We start from the raw sequence: 22,352 nt of genomic DNA, 5'->3' as shown, positions 1-22,352 counted from the left end.
AAATTGCACTTGCGGTCATAAATTACCCCTATTTTGTCTGCAGATAATGAAAGTAAGCTGCCAGTGGTAGGTTCAGCAATGATTGAGAAACTCAGCACACACTGCATTTAAAAGGGCGCTTAACCCAAAAATGAATTGAGCGATTAAATAAAAATAATCATTAAGTATTTATTACAATATAAAAATCAGTAAGCTTTCTCCCCCAAATTTGTGGTTGAAGTAACACTTGTTTCATATGTTAGTTTATGTAATGATAGGGTTTTATTATCCAGACTCAGTCAATAGGAAAGAGAGGAAGGATCGTGCCTCAGCCAAAACTGTAGCCTTTTTTGTGTGAAAAAGTAGAAATCTGCAGTCAGTTTATCAATGATGCCCAGTAAGCACATATCAGGGTAGATGACTTAAGGCAGTTAACATACTGTTTACAAGTTCCAAAAATTCTATACCCGAGGGTAGGACGTAGAGAGTCTACTGCTTGATATGCAGTATCAATGAAGGATTTTTAAGTTAATTAGTCTATCCCTTGTTAAAACCAAAAACTGATATGTGGATATATGGACTTCATGGCCTCTTCCCATGATAGAATTGGGATTTCTCAATATAATTTAAATCCATAATACACTGCTCAAAAAAATAAAGGGAACACAAAAATAACACATCCTAGATCTGAATGAATGAAATATTCTTATTAAATTCTTCGTTCTTTACATAGTTGAATGTGCTGACAACAAAATCGCACAAAAATTATCAATGGAAATCAAATTTGTCAACCCATGGAGGTCTGGATTTGGAGTCACACTCAAAATTAAAGTGGAAAAAACACTACAGGATGATCCAACTTTGATGTAATGTCCTTAAAACAAGTTAAAATGAGGCTCAGTAGTGTGTGTGGCCTCCACATGCCTGGGCATGCTCCTGATGAGGTGGTGGATGGTCTCCTGAGGGATCTATTCCCAGACCTGGACTAAAGCATCCACCAACTCCTCAACAGTCTGTGGTACAACGTGGCGTTGGTGGATGGAGCGACATGATGTCCCACATGTGCTCAATTGTATTCAAGTCTGGGGAATGGGTGGCCCAGTCCATAGCATCAATGCCTTCGTCTTGCAGGAACTGCTGACACACTCCAGCCACATGAGGTCTAACATTGTCTTGCATTAGATGGAACCCAACCGCAACAGCATATGGTCTCACAAGTGGTCTGAGGATCTCATCTCAGTACCTAATGGCAGTCAGGCTACCTCTGGCGAGCACATGGAGGGCTGTGCGGCCCCTCAAAGAAATGCCACCCCACACAATTACTGACCCACTGCCAAACCAGTCATGCTGGAGGATGTTGCAGGCAGCAGAACGTTCTCCATTCAAAAGTGACCAAAACATCAGCCAGAAAGCATAGCAACTGAGAAGTGGTCTGTGGTCACCACCTGCAGAACCACTCCTTTATTGGGGATGTCTTGCTAATTGCCTATAATTTCCACCTGTTGTCTATTCCATTTGCACAACAGCATGTGAAATTGATTGTCAATCAGTGTTGCTACCTAAGTGGACAGTTTGATTTCACAGAAGTGTGATTGACTTGGAGTTACATTGTGTTGTTTAAGTGTTCCCTTTATTTTTTTGAGCAGTGTATATAAAAAGGTATGTTATATGTTTGATATTGAGCTTCAATTACATTTTTAGTTGTGTGTACCTAAAGTGGTTGAACATCTTTTCTGGAGTTGGAGAGTAAAAGGAATGGAGCCTTACTTCAGGAGGCCCCTCATTTAGTTAATCCCAATATTGGGCCAATATATGAAATCAGACAACTACAGAAAGTGGAAAAAATGGGAGTTTCCACAAAGTGGGTACCTGGAGATAGCATATGTGTTGACAGCTTTTTCAGTCTCAGTATTGGCATTATTTGGGACTTGCAAAACCTGTGTACCAAAATGGAGTCATTTTGTTTGTACATAAAACAACTTTGAAGATAGTCAATGGACCCTGTGGTCTTCAAGGTCTGTAACAAGCCACCCATAATATTATTAGTAGTTTATGAGATATTTGCATTTTAGGCCACTATTACCAGGCCTTTGGCTCAATTCAGAAACCCTTGAGTTAACTAAATATAGGACAGTTAGGGTTGCTTACACCTTCTATGAGAAATGATGAGTGGAATGCCTGGTATTATCAGTCTAGAACTGTTTATGTCATAGAAACCACAAAGAATAAATTTAATATAATCTGCAAAAGCATTCAGAGGTCTACTCTGAATAAGTTTGCATCAATTGGATCCCCTTTAATAAACTGAATGAAAGGAAAAGAATGGCCAGTATAAAAAAATATCAGCATATCCTAAATACTCAGGGAAGGTTATTGCTTAAACTAACCAGCACATCTGGTATTTACTGTGCTCTGCCATCATCTGACAAAAGCCAGTATCTTACAGACAGAATATTTCAGTGAACTCTTTTTGCTGTCAACAATGATGGTGAGCCAGGAGAGGCATCGTTATGCATAGCTTAGGCACTAGCAGCTAGATGGAAAAAAAACATTAATGATTTCTTTTCATCAATTTACCAAAATTAAAAATAATGATATTTTAGAAGCAACAATATTTATAAAGCAGATTTTTTGCAAACAGGATTAGGATATGTTACTTTTTGAAAATAACATTTACAGAAATTGTTTTGATAAACTATAGGCTCATTTACATGTGCTTCTGCAGTTGCGTTGCAAATTCAACCCCATTCAATAAAGGTTCTTGCACCAAAATGTGCCCTTTTCGCTTAAAACCCCATTCATTAAAAGTACTTGCCTCAAAATGCACTCTTTGCACTTCTGTATATTTGCACATTTGTATATTTATACTGGTGCTGATCAGTCCTTCTTCCCTCATGTACTGAATCTAGTGCAGTTGCACCTATTGATGTATGGCGCTGATGGAACCCTGGTCAAAGGTTTCCTTCAGCACTCTCTTGTCAAGGGGTGCAGCACACTTGCATCGAAAGAAACAGACACACATGCATTCTTGCTCTGAACAATGCAAATGGCATCAGTGCAATTACAGATTTAAGCACAATTGTGTTAATATTGATGCATCACCCGCAATGGCACCCCCTTGCAACTGCAAAAACACTGGAATGCTGGGGGAAAAACACAGTATCATGGCAAAAAAGCATTCTGCTCTTGCTTCAGTCTCACAGTCTCAAATATGATACCAACTCGATTTCAGTGCAGTTGTGTCAGATATAGGTTGAAATGCAAGCACAGCTATGTAAACCTTGATGCCTTAGTTGCAATTGTGCCAGGAGCATGTCACAATTATGCTGGAATCAGCTCTGTACTATGGGTAAAAAAAACGGCGATCACAATCAAAATTGCACCTTGTTCACTGTGGTGTGGTAAGTAAATTATTTTTGTTCACTAGGGGAAATATAATTCGAAAACCTTCCCTGCTGCCAACCCTATAATGTATGCTGCCCAAATCTAGCAGTATTATCCTTGTGTCAGAATGGCCAATACTGGTGATTTCAGGTGGTTTGTGTGCCTTCAGCCTCCTTAAAACAGTTAAATAAAATGTAATTTCCTGGAACTCAATTTTATATTTTATGTTTATTTAAGGCTTGTGTGGGTCAAGTAAAACAAGACCAATAAAGTACTTAATGATTCCTTATACTTAACATGTATAACATTTATTTTAAGATGGTGTTTCCTCTTTAAATCAGCTCTATTAAAAAAAAGCTAAGAAAAACATGCTCAAACCCACATCATCATCCTCTGATAAACGAAATATGCTAGCATATTGTAGGTGTGAAAATAAAGGTGTTAGGTACTAGCAAATGCTAATTATGCTGTAAATGAGACAGAAGGTATTCTGCTTTATGACAGATGGTAAATCAGCTGCTAACCTTCAGGGAACACAGCCTCTATAGCCATGACTTTCAAAATATATTATTTCTGAAATATTGTGTTCCTAACCATACAGTATGCAACAGAGATCAAACCAGCCATGAGATCAGATTACAGAATACTTTGTTGATTAAGCAACTCTTACCCTTCCCTAGTTAATAATTGAGTGGTAACAGTAGGAAACTCTGCAATCTGTGTCATAAAATGAACTTTGGAAAGTGATAATAAAGTAGTTAATGTGGCAGACAAAAAAGTTAGGTGTGTGCAGTGAATAATGTAAAAGTGCTGGTAGCATGTCTGTCAGAGAGACATAAACATGTAACGCAAAGAGATAAGTATGTTAGCTTTTCACTAAACCTAAATAAATATGTTCTAGCCTGTTCCATTAACTAAGGTGTCACATGCTTTATTAGGAACCAAGTTTCATGTAAACTTTTCTGCACACACATACACATATAAAATATTATATCCATTAAAAAAAAATCAATTATTGCAAAAGTTTAGTTCTAGTTAGAACTGTATAATGGAGAAGTTATTTTCCAGTATTCTGAACCAACTTGTTGGTAATTATTAAGCATTCAGTGTATGTATATATATCTCAAAAATACACCAACACATAGTCTTCATCAGATATATACATACAAACAGCATACATATTGTGCCCTAGATGGTCAAAGAGAAAAATTAGCTTTAACCTTCTGATATGCACACCTTTATTTGCTGGGAAGTGGTAAAATAATACAGATATGAATGTCTTGAAGTTAGACTGCAACATAGCTAAACATCTGTAAAGCAAAATTTCCTAAGATAGGAAAGAGCCAGCATCATACAACCAATTGAAAAGAGCAACACTTATTCATTACACGTGTCAAGCTGCTCGGAGGTTCTCCAAATATAGCAACTTGGTATCTTTGACAGGACATAAGCTAGTAAGACAGTAGCTCAGTCCTCCAAAGAAGGCAGTGCTAGGCCGAGTCTATTTGTGAAAACACTGCATAAGATCAGAACATATTCAGTGCACTAAACCTATTGCTTTTTCCATGCCAGAGAGATAATATGCAGACATACACAGAGACCAGAACTTCAAACTTTAACCATATTATAAAGGACATTGCTTCTAGAAGACCAAAACATACATTCTCGGAGTGTACAGTGGGTTAAAAAGGCCAGGTATGGTTTAAAACAATATTTTTATCTTAATATTCTGGCTATGCATTTATATTCCTTATGAGAATGCGTTAGGAAGTACATAGTAGGTTGTACAAACCCCCTGCAACTCCCACAAGACAGAATCCCTACTTTTAAAGATAATAAAAATGCTACAAAAAAGTGTTTTTTCTTTCTCCAAATCTTGGATTCAGTGCCTAGTTTTTGCATGCAAGTGAAATCCAGTTTGTGAAATTGTCTCTTAAAAATTAGGGGCAGATTTCTCAAAATGTGAGTTTAGAGCTTAATACAGTAAAGCATATTTTATCGAATGGAGCACTCTAACTTTCTAAAAATCCCATAGTAATGAATAAAGGGTGGGTGATTTTTTTATGTATTGAGCTTTAGACTGATAAATCTGCCCTTGATCTGGAAGCCCAATGACCCGAGTGAAGCAAAAGGGAAGAAGGGCATGACTATGCTAGGAAGCAACCCCCCCCCCCCCTTTTGCTTCCCCTCCCTTCTCCGGATATCCCAGTGTACAGGCCAGGGCAGGAATATAATAAAGTCCCTACCCGGATGTTAACTCACCACAACCTTTGGCGGGCAAGAGGAGCAGGAGCTGGCAGCATCCATCTCTCCCCAACCGGTGGAGTCTTTAGTCGCAGTGCGGGGGTTGGGGTCGACCTTGAGCCCCAGAGGATATTAAAAAGGTGCAGTGAGCAGGTAACCGGGTAGGCCTGGGGTCACCAGGGAGGTGGATAATCCCAGAATGGGACTTGGGTAGTAGGCAGGACACAGGCTCCGGGCCTGGGCTCAGGGTCAGACCTCCTTAGAGGACATAAGTTAGTTGACTGCTGTTTAATGTTTGGTTTACAAACGGTTCAATACTAGTTATGGTTGTTTATGTATATGATTGCTGATTTATATTAAATAAATTTCAATAAACAACTGCGGCCTTCTCTCCCCAACTAAGTGTCCGTTGTTTTATTGTGGAACGGGGGGAGGAAAAGGGGAGGCAGCCAGCTTGACGCTGCAATGTGTCATGTATCACGTTCACAGAACATCATCACAAACAAAGGTGTTTCAATTGAATTTGGCCTTGCCTCGTCAGCTAAGACTTTCATATAAAAATAATACATTATATGAGAATTTGAGTCCACTTTCATCTACAGCATGTAATTTTAAGGATCCAGTGGCACTGCATAACTTGTAATAGACTTACATCAAACTGATTCCACACTTCCTCTTTGCAAAGAGCTATTATTTACTTTTATTCCAAAACAACATACGAGTAAAGTCATAAAATACACTCACATTCAAAGAACTATTATTATTATTAAAAAAGTAACTTACCTCATAAAATCTTTTACCGAGATGTTAGTTGTTTCCATTTTGAACATGGGGCCTAAAAAGTAAATTGACAAAAAATATGATGATATCATACACTGTACCCCTAAATATAAAAAAAAAATGTTTTGCCATATACTTAAAATGAAGGGAGGCTGATGATGTGGGGAAATTTAATCCAGCAGCAAAGGCTCAGGTTTCAGGTGTCTTGCAGAGCAAATAATTCCAAATCAATCAGTAGTTATGTATCAGGGCACAGGAATACACCATGCACATAAATGTTGCTGGAGTTTGACACCATCTAGGGCAGTGGTCCCCAACCAGTGGCTTGTGAGTAACATGTTGCTCACCAACCCCTTGGGTGTTGCTCCCAGTGGCCTCAAAGCTGGTGCTTATTTTTGAATTCTTTGCTTGGAGGCAAGATTTGTTTTCATAAAAACCAGGTGTACTGCCAAAGAGAGCCAGGCTTCCAGTCTACAAAAGGGATACCAAATAGCCAATTTTTTAATGCGTGTGTTCCTCCCAAACTCTTCTTACATTTGAATGTTGCTCACAGGAAAAGGGTTGGGGACCCCTGACCTAGGGAATTCAACTACACAGTTTGAAAAATGGTATGTACTGTAGGCTGTGAGGCATGACATTTGATCTGTCCAGCAGTTAACTGTACAAAAGATTTTGATGAAGATATTGCAAATGCCTGGCTGTTTCAATACATCCAATATGTAGGTCCATCTGACAGTTAAAAGCCTTTTGGCTATAAAGAAATAACACCATCCTTTTCTGGAACTGGTAAATAGAAATATGGAATTCATCAGGAAATACATGTCTAGCAGTAGAATTGCAGGTTTCTCACCATAAACACAGCTCTACATAAACTGACTGCAAAAGTTATTCTAGTTTGTGAGCAGGAATATGATAATGGATAGTGGATAATGGAAATCTAATGAAGATGCAGTGCCCCTAAGTGCACACAAAATTGCTTTTAAAAAAAAAAAATGTGTGGAAAGACAGGTTTGTTTGCATTACTGAAGTGCATTTACATGGCATGGCTGATATCCATTCATAAGGGTCACTAATGAATAGAACCGCAAGTGTGTCATTATTTTGGCACTATTCTGTCTAAAAAAGTATTTATATGGTTGTGAGTGACTTACTGTATCATAAGCAGTATCATAATACAGAACTGCCATTTACCCATTAGGCAATTAAATATGACTAAGAGGATGGGCTATATCAAGGAGTAGGGTTGCCATCTTTTTTGTGGCCTAATACTGACCTTCAGGTCCAAGGGCAGTCAGTGACAACCCTTAATACAGTGCAATACATACCTAGGTGATAGAATAGTTCTGTCACAGCATATAACTGTTGTTTGTAATTATCAGGTCAGCACAGCATTATTTGCTAATTTGATAACTCATTTTATTATCTTATTTTAACACTCATAATATAATGGTATATTCATATGAATACATACAATTATGCATGGTCAATATTTACGAACAAATTATTATAATTCATCTTTTATAAATATGACTCTCCCCTTGAAGAACAAATACCAGTTTTACTGCAGTAACAACAGTTTTTTTAATTGTGTAATACGACCAACTCTGGATGACTTTGTGACTTCCTTTAAATAAGAAAAAGCCCTGTGGAATAGAGAACATGAACATGCAAATATGGCCTTTTTCATTTTTGCTGTAGGCTTCTAAGAAGGATTGAAAAAGGGAGGAGCACTATCTTGCTGAAATACCAGAATCTCATTGGAAAAGTTTAATTTTACGATATCTGAAAGATACACTGGCTTATCTAATTCTACCATTCTACTGAAGTAACAATAGCCAAACAAACTTCAGCAAATCCAGTGGAAGCTAGGCTTTGGCTGTCTTTAGAAATATGTGAATTAGTATTTAACTTTTCTTTTGGAGTGAATCAAAGAACCTGACATTGAGGACCCACTCTTGCAAATATTATATAGGGATCAAATAGACATGGTGGAAGTATGGGAGCCAACAAGAGATCACCTGATTAGCTGTGAAGGGTGGGAGCTACAATATGGAGCAGGTAAAACTCAGTCCATTTGTTAAATGTATATTGAAGCGCAGAATTCCTAATGAATCAGATAAAAGTGAGTGTAGGACTGACCAGACCGGGGATGACTGCTGTAGTTGCCCAGCTTGAAGTAAAGAGCAATATATGGACAAACAATCCCTGCTTTGCTAAAAGGGGAGGGCATTTCTAGGCTTAATGCACAGAATGTCTTAATGTCCTATATATATTGATAGTGGGTGAGTGCAGAGAACCTCTTGTTGCTTTCTGTATAAATTTTGTGGTCACAGCCTCAGTGCACCCCCGCCTAATGGTTTAAAAGTTAGTGGTGAGTATAGCTTTCTCTTGTTTGTTATTCTACAGGCGATCTTCTGGTTCTGAGATGCCAATCTGACTCTGAGTCACATATCTTTTCTCATTTTTCCCCTTAGGGCAAGGGCACATGGGAAGTATCGTCAGCCTGCAGATAAACACAGGATGACAATCCTCCTGTACGCTTTAAAAATCTTCTACAGTAGTTGTGCCTACACCCAGGACCATTGAATTTGCCCAGCTACAGGCACATGCAATCAATATCCACCAATAAACATGAGACTTGCCTTTTGTTGGCAGATATCGGCTGCGTGTCATTGCACCAGGGCAGATTCAGTGCTTCTGGGTGCAGATACAATTAGAAGATTGTAGAAGTGTAGGTGCAGATAGTCAGCCTGCAGATAAGCGCCTGTGCAATTTTATTTATGGGTCCTTGTTACATTAGCTTGCAGGCACATATCAGCTCTTAGCAACAATTGATGTTACCTTGTTTGCAGTGTGCATTAACACATAAATACTTATATGTAGTACAGTATAGATAACATTCATAACCAATATGGTTTTTGCTGTGGATAAAAATATCAGTTGATAAAGTTTTGTTTGAACATCAACTATAATTAAGGTTTTGTTATCTTACCAGCCTGCTTCACATTATGTACGTCAGGTTTACTGCAAACACAAAATTTACATTTGATTAGATTTTAAGCTTTGTTCAGTACATATACATTATGTTTTATTTTGAGAACTGTATGCTACAAGCTGCTTGTCAGGAAAGTCACAAAATTTGAAGGTGCAAAAGTAAATTGTACCTAATAGCTTTTGCTTCTTAGAGTTGCTTCTTAGGGTGATGGCACAAGGGGAGATTTGTCGCCCATTGTTAAATCTGCACTTCCACAGATGGCAATTTTCTTTGTGCAAGTCATGGTGCAAACAGGGGTGCTGCTGCCATAAGGTTAGTTAAAAATATCGCCTCAGGCTACAGTGCTCAGTAGGTTACCAGGGGCGGCAAAAAGCAACTCCTGGTAGCTTAAAGAGCACAAATTCCTATTTTTGAATCAGAATTTCAGCTCTTCTAGTGCAGATGCTCTCTGGAGTAGCTATGCAGTCCCCCATCATCCCCACAGGTGCAAAAAACAAAGCATGGGGGGGGGTGAGGAGGGGTTAGGTTTAGGGCACTGGGCAGGCACCACAAAGTAATGTAAATCATTATGTAAATCACTGGTGGGAAAACATAATATTGCCTCTCGAGGAAACAACCACATTAGATCTAGCAAACACTCTCTTCTTAAGGTGGCCACACACGTGGCGATTTGCGATCTTTCGTGCGACCATCGGTCGCACGAAAGATCGTACAATCAGCCACAAACTGTTCAGGGCTGAAACGGCAGATAAGGAGGTAGAAACAATAGGATTTCTACCTCCATCTGCCAATTCAGCGCTGAAGGCAGATTTTGGTCAGGCGCCTTCTATGGCGCCCGATCAAAATCTTTTAACTGGCCCGATCGGCGAGTCAACCGATATCAGCAGGTTCCTGCGATATCGGTCGACTCGCCGACTTGCCATACACGCACCGAATATCGTACAAAACAAGGTTTCATACTATATTATCGGTGCGTGTATGGCCAGCTTTACTCTCTGCTGCTGTTGCACATATAACAACTCATACAGGTATAGATCTTATATCTGGAATGCTTAGGACCTGGGGTTTTCCGGATAAGGGATCTTTCCATTATTGGGATCACCATACCTTAAGTCTGCTAAAAATCATTTTAACGTTAAATAAATTCAATAGGATTGTTTTGCCACAACTGTGGATTCATGCAGCTTAAGGTCCCCATACACGGGCCGACTATAGCTGCCCCTTGGACCGATTCGGCAGCTAATCGGCCCGTGTATGGGGAGACCAGAGCGGCCTGGCCGACCGATATCTGGCCTGAAATTGGCCAGATCTCGATCGGCCAGGTTAGAAAATCCGGTCGGATCGGGGACCGCATCGGCTCGTTGATGCGGTCCCCGATCCGACTGCCCCATTGCCGCCCACATAATCCGATCGTTTGGCCCCAGGGCCAAACGATCGGATTTTTTTTTTTACCTAAATGCTCCCCGATATCGCCCACCCGTAGGTGGGGATATCGGGGGAAGATCCGCTCGCTTGGCGACATCGCCAAGCGAGCGGATCTGCTCGTGTATGGCCACCTTTAGTTGCCATCAAGTACAAGGTACTGTTTTATTATTACACAGAAAAACGATCGGATTTTTTTTTTTACCTAAATGCTCCCCGATATCGCCCACCCGTAGGTGGGGATATCGGGGGAAGATCCGCTCGCTTGGCGACATTGCCAAGCGAGCGGATCTGCTCGTGTATGGCCACCTTTAGTTGCCATCAAGTACAAGGTACTGTTTTATTATTACACAGAAAAAGAAAATAAGATTAAAAAATTAGAATTATTTGCTTAAAATGGTGATGGCTGTCCCATAATTTGGATGATTTCTTAATAACAGGTTTCCAGATAAGGAATTCTATACCTAAATATTAAAATATAGTCCCATATGTTGTACACTCATTTAGATAAAGCATGTGCCTGGTTGGTATCTTGTAATCTTGCAATAAATACAGAAAAATAGTATAGCAGACCATAGATGTACACCGAGACTTAGTAATAAGGTGAAAAAGGGAAAAAGTTTTATTTGTCAACATTTAATTTCTTCTAAGGGACCTTTGTTTGTGTGTCTTGAGAAATGCAGGGTCAGGCTGGCCGACCAGGATACCAACAGAAATCCCAGTTGGGCCTCAGCACCCCTCCAGAAAGTTACACAAGGTTGGTGGGCAATTGTGTGATAGCACTGGCAGATTATGGGCAAATCACCATTATAGACTGCCACTGATTGCTTACGCAGACACTTTAAATCACCCTGCATCTCCCACTTTACAGTAGGGTAATTCTCTGCTCAGCCAGCATAAGAGACATGCCGGTAGCTGGTCTTATCTTCAGCAGTAGGCATGGTTTTCTTTCCACAGAAGTGAGCATTAATCTAATTGAAGAACTAGCAAGATGGATCAAATCACATTGTCCACTGCTTTGATATGGAAAAAAAATTGAGCATCCCCTGATCTCCTTCAAGTTACTACCTGTGATCTACCTGCTGGCTGCCAATGTATTCAGGCAAGGCCTTTTGGAGGGTAAACAGTCAGAAACATTCAAAGCAAGAAGAAAAGAAATGGGGAAGCAAGATGAAAATCAACTGGTGAGACAAAAAAGCCAGGGAATAGCAAAAAAGGACCATTAGGAGAAGGTGAAGTTTAAAAGAGAGAGGGGCAGGGGTAAGAGAAGAGAAGGAAAGGGTAGTTTAGAATAGAGAAGCTTCTTTTGATTCCTTTATCTATTCAATTTCCTTATCTTTTTATCAGTTCTATATAAGGTCTAATCCATAGAGTTGGTGGTCAGTGGGGGCCCTTGAAGCCACATTCTCTGGTGGGCTCACAAAGTCCCACACTGGAGAAAGGTCCCTCACAGGGACTGAAACATTAACAAATAAAACTTTATTCCTTTTTCACCTTATTTTAAAGTCCTGGTATGCATCTATGGTCTGCTATACTATATATAAAAATATCCCCCCCCCCCTTCCATATGCAATCTCGTAATATTTGCGAAAGAATTCATTTTATATGATGTTTACCATATTGAGTCTTTTGGGCTGGTAAAACCAGAGAGAGCCATTGCTGCTTGAAATATACCAAGACTGCTTTCTTGTTGAATCCAGATTGGTCAATTATCCCATCATACCTATAGTTTGAAGCCATGTCTTGCAATAATCCTGTATGGACAAGAGGGAGAGTATTTGCTGTCAGTTATCAACCCATATGTGTGTAAGTAATATACAATAAAAAAAACACATTCTTTACACTGTTTTGTGATGTGCCCCTCATTAGTGAGGTGTGATGACATCACTCTTCTAATCTTTATCTTATCTTTGGGTTTATGAGGCAATTGCTGTGTTGTTTGTATCACTTTAAGAAAGGCACTACTTTATTTTTAAAAGACCTCTGAGTACGATTCCATTTTGTTCTGAGCGCTGTCTAGCTCTGCATTCCTTTCATACTAAAGTGCATCAGTAAATAGAGAGCCACCAGTGTGCAGTTACTCCAAAACAATATATGAGAGTATTGCCCACCTATCCTTGTATCTGCTAGTAAAAAGACCAGAGTTTGATTAGAGGCCCAAATCTGAGTCATTATTTATGCATACTATCTTACCCCTAAGGGAAAAAATTAAACATGGGGGCTGCACTATGGGTTAAAGCACTAAGCTAACTTACAATGACTATCACATTAAAATATGTGGTTAGTATACTGATGACAAGGCCCTGTAAATATTAATTCATATCAACTTAATTGGCCAATAAAAAGAACAAATGGCTAAATCACCAGCTAGGTCAGAGGAATACTGCATATGTATTTATATACATTCAAAGTTACTAAATATGTATGTAGACAGCTAATATCAATTTTAATTCAGGAAAATAGGGGTAAACGTGAAAAATGCTTGAACCCAGGTCCTGCTATCCTCTTTGAGGACTGCTATTATGAACCCCTTATATAGTTACGTAAAGTTCTCTTATTTCCCTATACATGATTCCTTTATAAGTAAACAAGACAAACAAACTGATAAAAAAAGAAAATAAAAACATTTCATTGAAAAACAAAACTGCACATTCAAGGGATTCATTTATCAAAATCTGAAAAGTAGTAGTACATTCCCCTTATTTTTCACCTACAAGGCAACATATTTTAACAGATTTACATTATAACTGCAGGCAACATGAAATGATTTTTCAGCACTGGAATGCCCAAATTGATTTGCAGCAGGGGCTAACAATTTAGAGGGATGACACAATTAACAGTTTAGCTTAGTTCTGACACTCAGACAGAACCAGGCTCAAAGCAGTAAAACAAGTTCTGACAAACTAACACATTCATGTGCTTTGATAAATGTGTCAGTTTGTCATATGGATTCCTGTCTGTAAGGAAAATTCTTTAGGATTCCCCAAATAATCTTAAATATGTCCTTCAAAGCTGCTTGTGTTTGTTAGCCAGTCAGACTCAGAGCTACTTGTTAGAGTTTTACAAAATCTGTATAACAATCTGGCAATGTGAAAGACAGCAACAGGATAGCATTAGTAGCCTTGCACTGGGATTAACAGCATTAAACACTCATCAGTCAATTTAGCAATCACATGGAAATCTATGAATGTGGATATTTACCTTGTAAGCCCTTGAAACTGCATTGTTTGGTATGTCCATGTAATGTTTATAAATTAGTTTAGGTATCTTTATAGCTACCTGAAGTTTTCCTTAACTTGGGGCCACAATGGTATAGTCTGTTGTAAAGGTCCCATAACATTATGGAATGCTTCAGAAGCTGCTTTAAGAATTTATAATTAGCAGTATAATTGAAGAAGAATACAGTGTAGACTGAAAGGCTTGTATAGTATCACAAGTCCACAAAAGGGTGAAGTTCTATTACACAGAAATATGACATCCAATAAAACCTACCTAATGCCCCCACAAGTTATATTCGATTGGCAGCTTAGATCAAAAATGTCTCACCCTGTCATCCATGATGCCACTCTGGCAGTGTTTCTTAACCGTTTTCTCAGCTGACCCAAATTCAGTTACATAATCAGTTTTGCAACCCAAAATTGGGTTAGAAGCAGTTACATACCTTCATTTAATTACAGTGCTTCATTGTAGGAACAAGCATCATATTATTTAGGATGATCATGGAGACTCATTTCTGGGTTTAGACCATAATTATTCTTAGAATAAGTGGTCCCTGTGAAAACCTTAGATAAGTTAAAATCTTAAACTTCCCTGGCACACATCAAAAGGAATTAGGAGAGAGACTTGAGTGTCCAGGGGTCTATGTGCTTACAATTAAACTGCTTGTAAAAAAGAATGTAACAGAATGATTATTTAGCATTGTACTGTGTATAGGCCATTTTCAGTAATGAAGCAAAAAAAGGGTTAAATTTGCAGTAGGTTAGTTATTTGTTTTATGCAAATAACCTAAATAGTAAGCGCAGCCTGGCAATGTTTTTTACATGTAGAACTGACGTCAGTAGTAAAATAACTCCCATGCAACTCTTTATTGGTATACGAATAACTAGTTGACAGACTAGGAGCTATTTTTAGGTGTTGCTTATTAAATTTGTAATCATTTGATTTCTGAGACAGGGGCCACAGATGGAGTCTTGCAATTACCTCTCATCTAGGGGTCATTTATAAACACTGGGCAAATTTGCACCTGACAGTAACCCATGGCAACCAGTTAGATGTTTTTATTGTTCTACCTGGAGCAGTCTAAAAAAAAAGCTGCAGGTAGACTTACTGGTTGCTGCGGGTTACTGTCCAGGTGTAGATTTGCCCACTGTTTATAAATGAGCCGGACAATGTGTAAAACATTACTGTTGTTTTCCCATTTAGCCCACATTTGTACAACTTGGCTGCATTACATAGCATTTGTGACGAAACACATAAATGAAAAATATGTTACATAGTTAAGTTGTGTTGGGACCCAAGTCCATCCAGTTCAACCCTTCCAAGTGAACCTAGTACATGCATAAACCTATACTGACCTATCTATATACTCACATACATAAACAATATATACCAACATCAATACTAATTGTAGATTTTAGTATCCCAATAACCTTGGATACAATGCTTGCATCCAAGCCCCTCTTAAAGGCATTAACAGAATCTGCCATCACAACATCACTAGGAAGGGCATTCCCCAACCTCACTGCCCTCACCGTGAAAAACCACCTACACTGCTTCAAATGAAGGTTACGTTCCTATAATCTAAAGGGGTGGTCTCTGGTGCGCTGATTGTTTTTATGGGAAGAGAGAACACCCCTATCTATCTATAACCCCCTGTAATGTACTTTCATAGAGTAATCATGGCCCCTCGCAAGCCCCTTTTTCCAGAGAAAACAACCTCAACCTCGACAGTCTAACCTCATAGTTTAAATCTTCCATCCCCTTTACCAGTTTAGCTGCACGTCTCTGCACTCTCTCCATCTCATTAATATCCTTCTTAAGGTCTAGAAACAAAACACAGTTCATAATCATTAAGTAAAATATAGAAACTTACCAGTATTACAGCAGGCCATTGTCAAGATATTTCTTGCTGCTATTATACATTCTTGAGGAATTATGCGTGAGGCAGGGGAAAAGCTTTGCTGGTATAGTATAATTTCATGTTTTTTTTTCTACAGCAGTGATGGGAAACATGCTAAATGTCAGGGGCCTTACTCATGGCCCCTGACTGATCAAAACGTAAAAAAATTCCTATATTTTCTTTTGTGCAAGTCTTTAGAAATCATGTGTAATATGTGTATACCATTGTAGGTTGTCAGGACAATTATTCAGCGAAGCATCTGGACATGTGGCAATGTGAATTATCTTATGTTATGTGCATTCGTGTATACAGTTCTGATCAATCCATAGAAAGGACACCTACTGTGCATTAGAGTTATACAATGCCTTTTTGTATGCTTTAGCGAGCAGAGTATATTCCTTATATTGTCTGCTTATTGTTAAGTGGAGCAGAATATGAAGGGGACTTCTATGCAAAAGTATTATAATTGTACTTTAAAAAAAACATTAATTGTAGAACTTTCCAGAATGTTTGAAAATGTTCTACAAAATAAATAAATAATTAAACAAAGCAAACAATCATTGAAGTGTTCATAATGTTTCGGAAGGGAAAAAAAGCCTTGATGGGTGTTTACATACAGTACTGATTGATACAAACACCTAATTAATTTCCCTCATAATTTGTAATAATGTAATTGATGGCAATATGTCTTATGGAAACAAACAAAAGAACTAAGTTAAAAAAAAACAAGAAGGAGACACATTAGAGTAAGTAAAATCAAGATTAGGGATCTTATACATACTGTACACCTTGTAACTTAAATTGCTCTTCAGTATTTTACTTAAAATGCAATGGTACCACAAAAATTCTCTGTACGTGGATCTATATCATTTTTGCTCCTTAGGGACTAAACTAGTGTAGAGACCCATAAGGTTAACTTTCATACGGGTTGGGAAATCCCCTATTAGGTTTTCCCACTCCGAATCTATAGAGATTATGTAACAAATACAGGGCCTATGTAGCTATTAAGCCATATGTTTAGTATTTTGTTTAACAACTGTCTATGCACTTTCTGTGGTCTTCCTGTATCAGTTAAGCCTAGATTTGCAGACTCTTGTGCTTTTAGAGTGTTTAATCAAAGCCTACTATCTCAGAACCCACTAAATACAGAAAGTTTGACACTAATGTCAATTCATTTTTTTGGTTTAGTTCCCTTTTGACAAATTACAAAGTTGTATTGTACTGGTGAATCAGGAGTCTTGAGATGAACGAGATGTATGTACTGCACTTTAATCATTGCATTCTTTTTTAGATTACCAGTGAGCATTACGTTATTGTATATTTAGACTGTTGTCTAACTTTAGTTTGATAACATATTGCAGAGCTATTAGAGTTCTTAGAAAATGTAATTATACAAGCTTAGGAACATGATACTGACAGTAATGTGTTTATAGACTCTGGCATGCCTCTATTTCATATACATATAAGGGTAACCAGTGCTAAGCTGAGATATACATGGCACGTTATACACACCTTCTATAGCTTTCTTCCATTTTTAAAGTAGAGCATGACCTAACCCATAGCACGTACTTGCTTATGTTATAACATAGAAGAATAAAACTACTAAGGCTTTTATACCACTAGCCATAAAGTACCCCTCACTGCACAGGTGAAATGCAATGTTGTCTGTTTACAGTATCACATACACTGCATTCTTGCATTATTACCATAGTTAACCAAATAGAGATATAGTTTAGGAAATTAAGTCTTGTATAAATGTGCCCATGATTACTAGGCAAAAATTTATTTAGAATATTCACCTTTGAATATTTCCTCTTCAGCTGATATTTCCCACAAAAACATAAAATTATCATTATTATAAAAGAAAAAAAGTTCTCATTCCTTTGCACACAGAGATAGTAATTGTTCTGCTGTCACTACAGATCTTTGATACTATAATTAGTTCAAAACTATTGAACCTTTTGATACAGTGTGAATTCAGAGGGCTCATCTCATCATGCAGATTCACAAATGACAAGACATTTTTATACTTGTAAATGTGTTAAGATATTGTGCAGAGATGTTCTCACGATAGCTATCTACAGGGTACAATAAATATGGAATTATTTGCACAGTGCTTAATCCTTTTCATGAAAAAAACAATTTCTACATACACATAATTATATACTGTATAGTTGAAATTCTAAACCACATATATAATAGTTGCAAATCCCCATTAAAATGTGTAGACAACAGAATTTCCATCTTTTATATAGTCATATATTTAAGTCATTGTATGAAAAACTAGACAGACTTACCTGCTTAAAAGGCAACTTAATTCACTGACTTAAAACTATGCCTCCTCTAATCCACCCTAAACAGAATGGACTTTGCAGCTCTCTTTACCAGCAATGATACCAGAATGCTAGGTGCAGTCAGTTAACTAGTCTTTCTGAAGCTTTCACCATAATGGATGAATTTACTGTGCTGAATCCCCATTTAGACAAGTGCAACACAGATTCTCAGCCAAAGAAAATCATCAGACAGAGACAGTACAAAGAGTCACATAGCACATTTATTGAGCTGTGGGGAAACAACAAATAGATAGAGAGGAAAGGCAGATTATTAGGGTCAAATGCTGCATTCACTTTTTTCAACAGAGTACTGATCAATTTTGCAAACTGGCAAAGTCACAATGTAAGGAATTACCCATGACAGAGGAAGGATCTCAAACTTCTATTTTATAGTTTCCATGGTAATAGTACTCTTGGATAAAACCCTCTTATCTGCATGACAATCAGGGAAAAAAGAGAAAGCAGCAATTCAAATTAACATTCACCAAGCACATCTCATGCGTGACTTAAATACTTCCTTAAAATTAAACATATTCTTGTTTAATATTACATAATACATTCTTCCAATATCATATACGTTTAAAGACAAGCTGTGGTGAAACTAAATTTAATATAAGTTCAATTATATGGAGATGAATATAATCAATTAAAAATCTGTTTCCCTCCTGCATACAGGCTTTGCATTTGAGTTGCTTTTTCTGATGAAAAGTTTGAGCATTAGCCTGTATTGCCTTTATTGCCGTTATTTGTATGGGCCAGTCTAGAGTGCTCCTTCCTCTGAACAATACAGCACCTAGCTCACCTATGTCATTGCACATCTTAGTTGTTAAAGAGGCACACAATCCAGTAAACTTAGGGCATAAAATGACCTTAAAAATGGTCCTTGTCAGTCTGCCCGGTAAGAGAGGCTTATCTTGGTGGGATGGTTTAACCCCTAAGTTGGCTGGCCATTATTCTGGACTCATTCCAGGGGAAAATACTTAATAGGTGATAAATTGATATTTACGGTTTGGTGGCATATCCTCTGGGCCAGGCTGCTTTGCGGCTGGAGGATATTGCTTCAGGTAAGGAAGGGCAGACTGACAGCGGCTCATGTGATTTGGATGTTATACATGTTTACAGTATTTGCAAGGTTTTACTGTTAAAATGTTGTAATGATATTTTGGATTTGTATATTATTAAATTGTTATGTTCTTAAATTTTATTGCTGAAAACTAATAAAGCTGTGGCCATCAGGCCCGGGCTGGTGGCCATTATCATTCTAAAATGATAGTGTCACACATTTTATTGGGTAGAGAGATTAGAGTGAGAATGCAATGGGTTATGCCTGGGTCATGATAATTACCATTCTGCGGTTTATATTTATCAGGATTTTGTTTAGAGCTGAAAAATAAATTGTTTTCTGATATCAATTTTGTAGACTGTCCAAAAGGAGAGAAACCATATGAGACAGTTGCTTATCCAGCTGTTTATTTTTTAATGCAATGTTAGCATTGTAATGTAATCAGCAGGTGAAATGTACAGCATATCTGCCTTTTTATACCAGCTACTACCAGCTACTAATGCTTGAAATTGTTATACTTATATATATATATATATATAATTAATTTGTAATTTATATCAGCAGCAAATTCTTACTACCACAAACTTTCTAGTCTATATAAGTACTAATAGGTACTGCATCAAGGATTCATTTTCATGTTAAGCCCATTAAAGGTGTATGTTGCATAAACATCATAAAACCCCCGGTAAACAAAATATCGCTGCATATATTATTCTATAAATAATTTCCATCCCTTCTTATTTTCTCTGACCCTCCCACCTGCTGCTCCTTAAACTCACTTTAGATTCTCTACTTAGCCATATTTCTTTCTGATTCTTAAACCTCTTCTATTTCTTTTTTAAAGAGCGGGCCATGGACAAAATTGTATTAGGGTATGAACATAATCTTCTGGTTATACCCTTTATTTGGAATTAGATCTGTCTGTAGAATATAGTAAATAGAGTAGGAAAAAAACAATATTTCATCATAAATGCTGTATTAGATGTAATTGTAAAAGGGGCAATATACACCCAAGTGTAGCATGAGCAAATACACAGGGCTTGCACTGAAAATGTGTTCTGTTGATTCTATAAATTATTTTGTAAGCAATTTTTTTTTCAATATAAAGTACTAATGCATAACTATTTTTATATTGTTGCTCTCTCCCCCTCCACCCCTTGTGTGAAAAACACAACTTTGTAATAAAAAAAAAAAAACCTTTCTCTTGTTAGCTGCTTCTCAGGTACATAGATAAAAGGGCTCATTTACTCTTTCTACAGACACATGCACTGGTATGCAAAATTGCATTCCTTAGGGCCCATGAACCAAGCTCTTGTGGCTGTAGCACTGGCAATTGTATGCTGTGTAGGGTTCGAAAGCAGCTCACAAGGTCACAAAGGTGCTCCCTATCTACTGGACAGTACTGCAGTGAGGCACAACCAAAACATTTCAGTGAGGCTGGGCATGAAAATGCTCCACTGAACAGAAAAGCAAGCTTTTATTTGTGACATATTTCAGCATACTCTCTCTATGCTTGGCTTGCTAGCATTTCTTGTTTTCTCTATTGCTTAGTGTACTTGAAAGTCAAATAGTCTTGTGTTCTTTAAGCTCAGAGCAATAGCCATAAGAAAACAAACATGGTGTAGTATGCAGCTTAAAAAGGTAGCTCAAATATTTGCTTTGAACTCTCACATACAGTAGGTGAAGTAGAATCTCCGTAATTGAACAGTTCCAGTTAATAGCTATATTTTGTTTTTTAAATCTTGTAAAAGGGAATTTAAAAAAAAAGGTTATCGTTGTGAGTTTAGTGTTTAACAGTAAAAATGTATAAGGTTCCCCCTGCCTTAAGATTAAAAGGAAAATTACATACAGAAAGAATACTTAACCAACAGATAATTTATATTACAATAAGTGTTTTTTTAAAAAGATTCTTACCATATTGGCATATACATATCAGCAAATACTACCCTTTAACATCTTCTCCCTTGAGCCACCATTTTGTGATTCTCCCTAAAGGAACACCTGACAGGAAATGATGCAAGTTCTAATTGTAACAGAAAAAGTGCGAGTAGACGACACAGATCTGTCCATTCATTGGCTGATGTAACTTAGCAAGTATGGATGTACCTCGTTTGTTTGTGTGCCTCATACAGTCCAGAAGGTGGCGCTTAGATTTTATAATGGCAGTTTTTCAATTGGGATTATTCAATAGTAAATACTATTAGAAAATATATTTTTCATAAAAATGCTATATAATTTGCATTTCATACAGGCATACATTGTTTATGGGAACAGTTTTATTATAAATGCAAGTGAGGAAGGCAAGAAATAGCTTCTGCGTATTATCCACTCTGGCATCTGCAATAGTTAGAGTTGTGTGCCATAGGGCTAAGTGGTATCAGGGCCCAACGCAAAATACCATAACCCAAAACATGCAGCACTTAAGCTGTCTTTAAACTACAGCTGGAGGTTACATGTTAAACAGCCGTAATATAAATTATTTTAATGGTGCCAGAAACTTGTGTTTTTGGTTATGCTCCCAAGCTATACAAAAAGACAGAATTTCAAAAAAAGGAAAATCCTATTTGTAGTTGTGCAGTTAAACCTTTTAAAATACCTGTTTTTTTCAGATTTGAATATGTTCTCAAAATATGCTTTTACAATGTGTGTTTCTCAAGCATAGCAGAATATGGACAACATTTTCTGTCCATTATACGTGTCAACTATCTACTCCTCCCATTTACCAGAAAAGTGTAAACTTTCCAAAACATCCTCTTTGCTGCTCTCTCTTTACCATTTGTTTCTGTGGTTTACAATATCCTACCCCTATAAACCATGAATGTCTAGTGCCTCAACTGCCACATTTCAGAATATAATGATAAATAACAGGAAGAGGAGGAAGCACAATTTGAAAGTCTGAGATCATGTGATGAATCTCTGCATTCTGATTTGTCAGTTTCTGAAAAGCTCTGTGGAACATTTATCACAAACTCCAGTAGAACATGAGTCCCAGCTGCACCCAGAATTGTATTGCTGTCAACATAATGTACCAGT

At 37.6% G+C, this 22,352-nt stretch overlaps 1 protein-coding gene across 3 annotated transcripts in view; it reads right to left on the bottom strand.

Annotated features, from left to right (window-relative positions):
* itprid1 (ITPR interacting domain containing 1) overlaps positions 1-22,352 on the bottom strand; it is a 74,822-nt gene that overhangs the window by 49,738 nt on the left and 2,732 nt on the right. Inside the window, exons 1-5 of one of the 3 annotated variants that reach the window (XM_031903845.1) lie at positions 18,612-18,713; positions 18,221-18,485; positions 12,421-12,558; positions 9,380-9,411; positions 6,391-6,442 (exon numbers count right to left, since the gene is read on the bottom strand). In XM_031903845.1, the coding sequence (XP_031759705.1) occupies positions 6,391-6,442; positions 9,380-9,411; positions 12,421-12,461 (125 nt within the window). In that variant the 5' untranslated portion in view covers positions 12,462-12,558; positions 18,221-18,485; positions 18,612-18,713. Of the gene's footprint in view, positions 1-6,390; positions 6,443-9,379; positions 9,412-12,420; positions 12,559-14,465; positions 15,082-18,220; positions 18,486-18,611; positions 18,714-22,352 lie in introns of those variants that run through there. The other 2 variants (XM_031903846.1, XM_012965494.3) reach the window with 2 other exon arrangements.

This window comes from Xenopus tropicalis, chromosome 6, assembly GCF_000004195.4.
Source record: "Xenopus tropicalis strain Nigerian chromosome 6, UCB_Xtro_10.0, whole genome shotgun sequence".
Lineage (NCBI taxonomy): Eukaryota > Metazoa > Chordata > Amphibia > Anura > Pipidae > Xenopus > Xenopus tropicalis.
The sequence above is the reverse complement of the archived record's forward strand: the minus strand, read 5'-3'. Positions and strand labels throughout refer to the sequence as shown.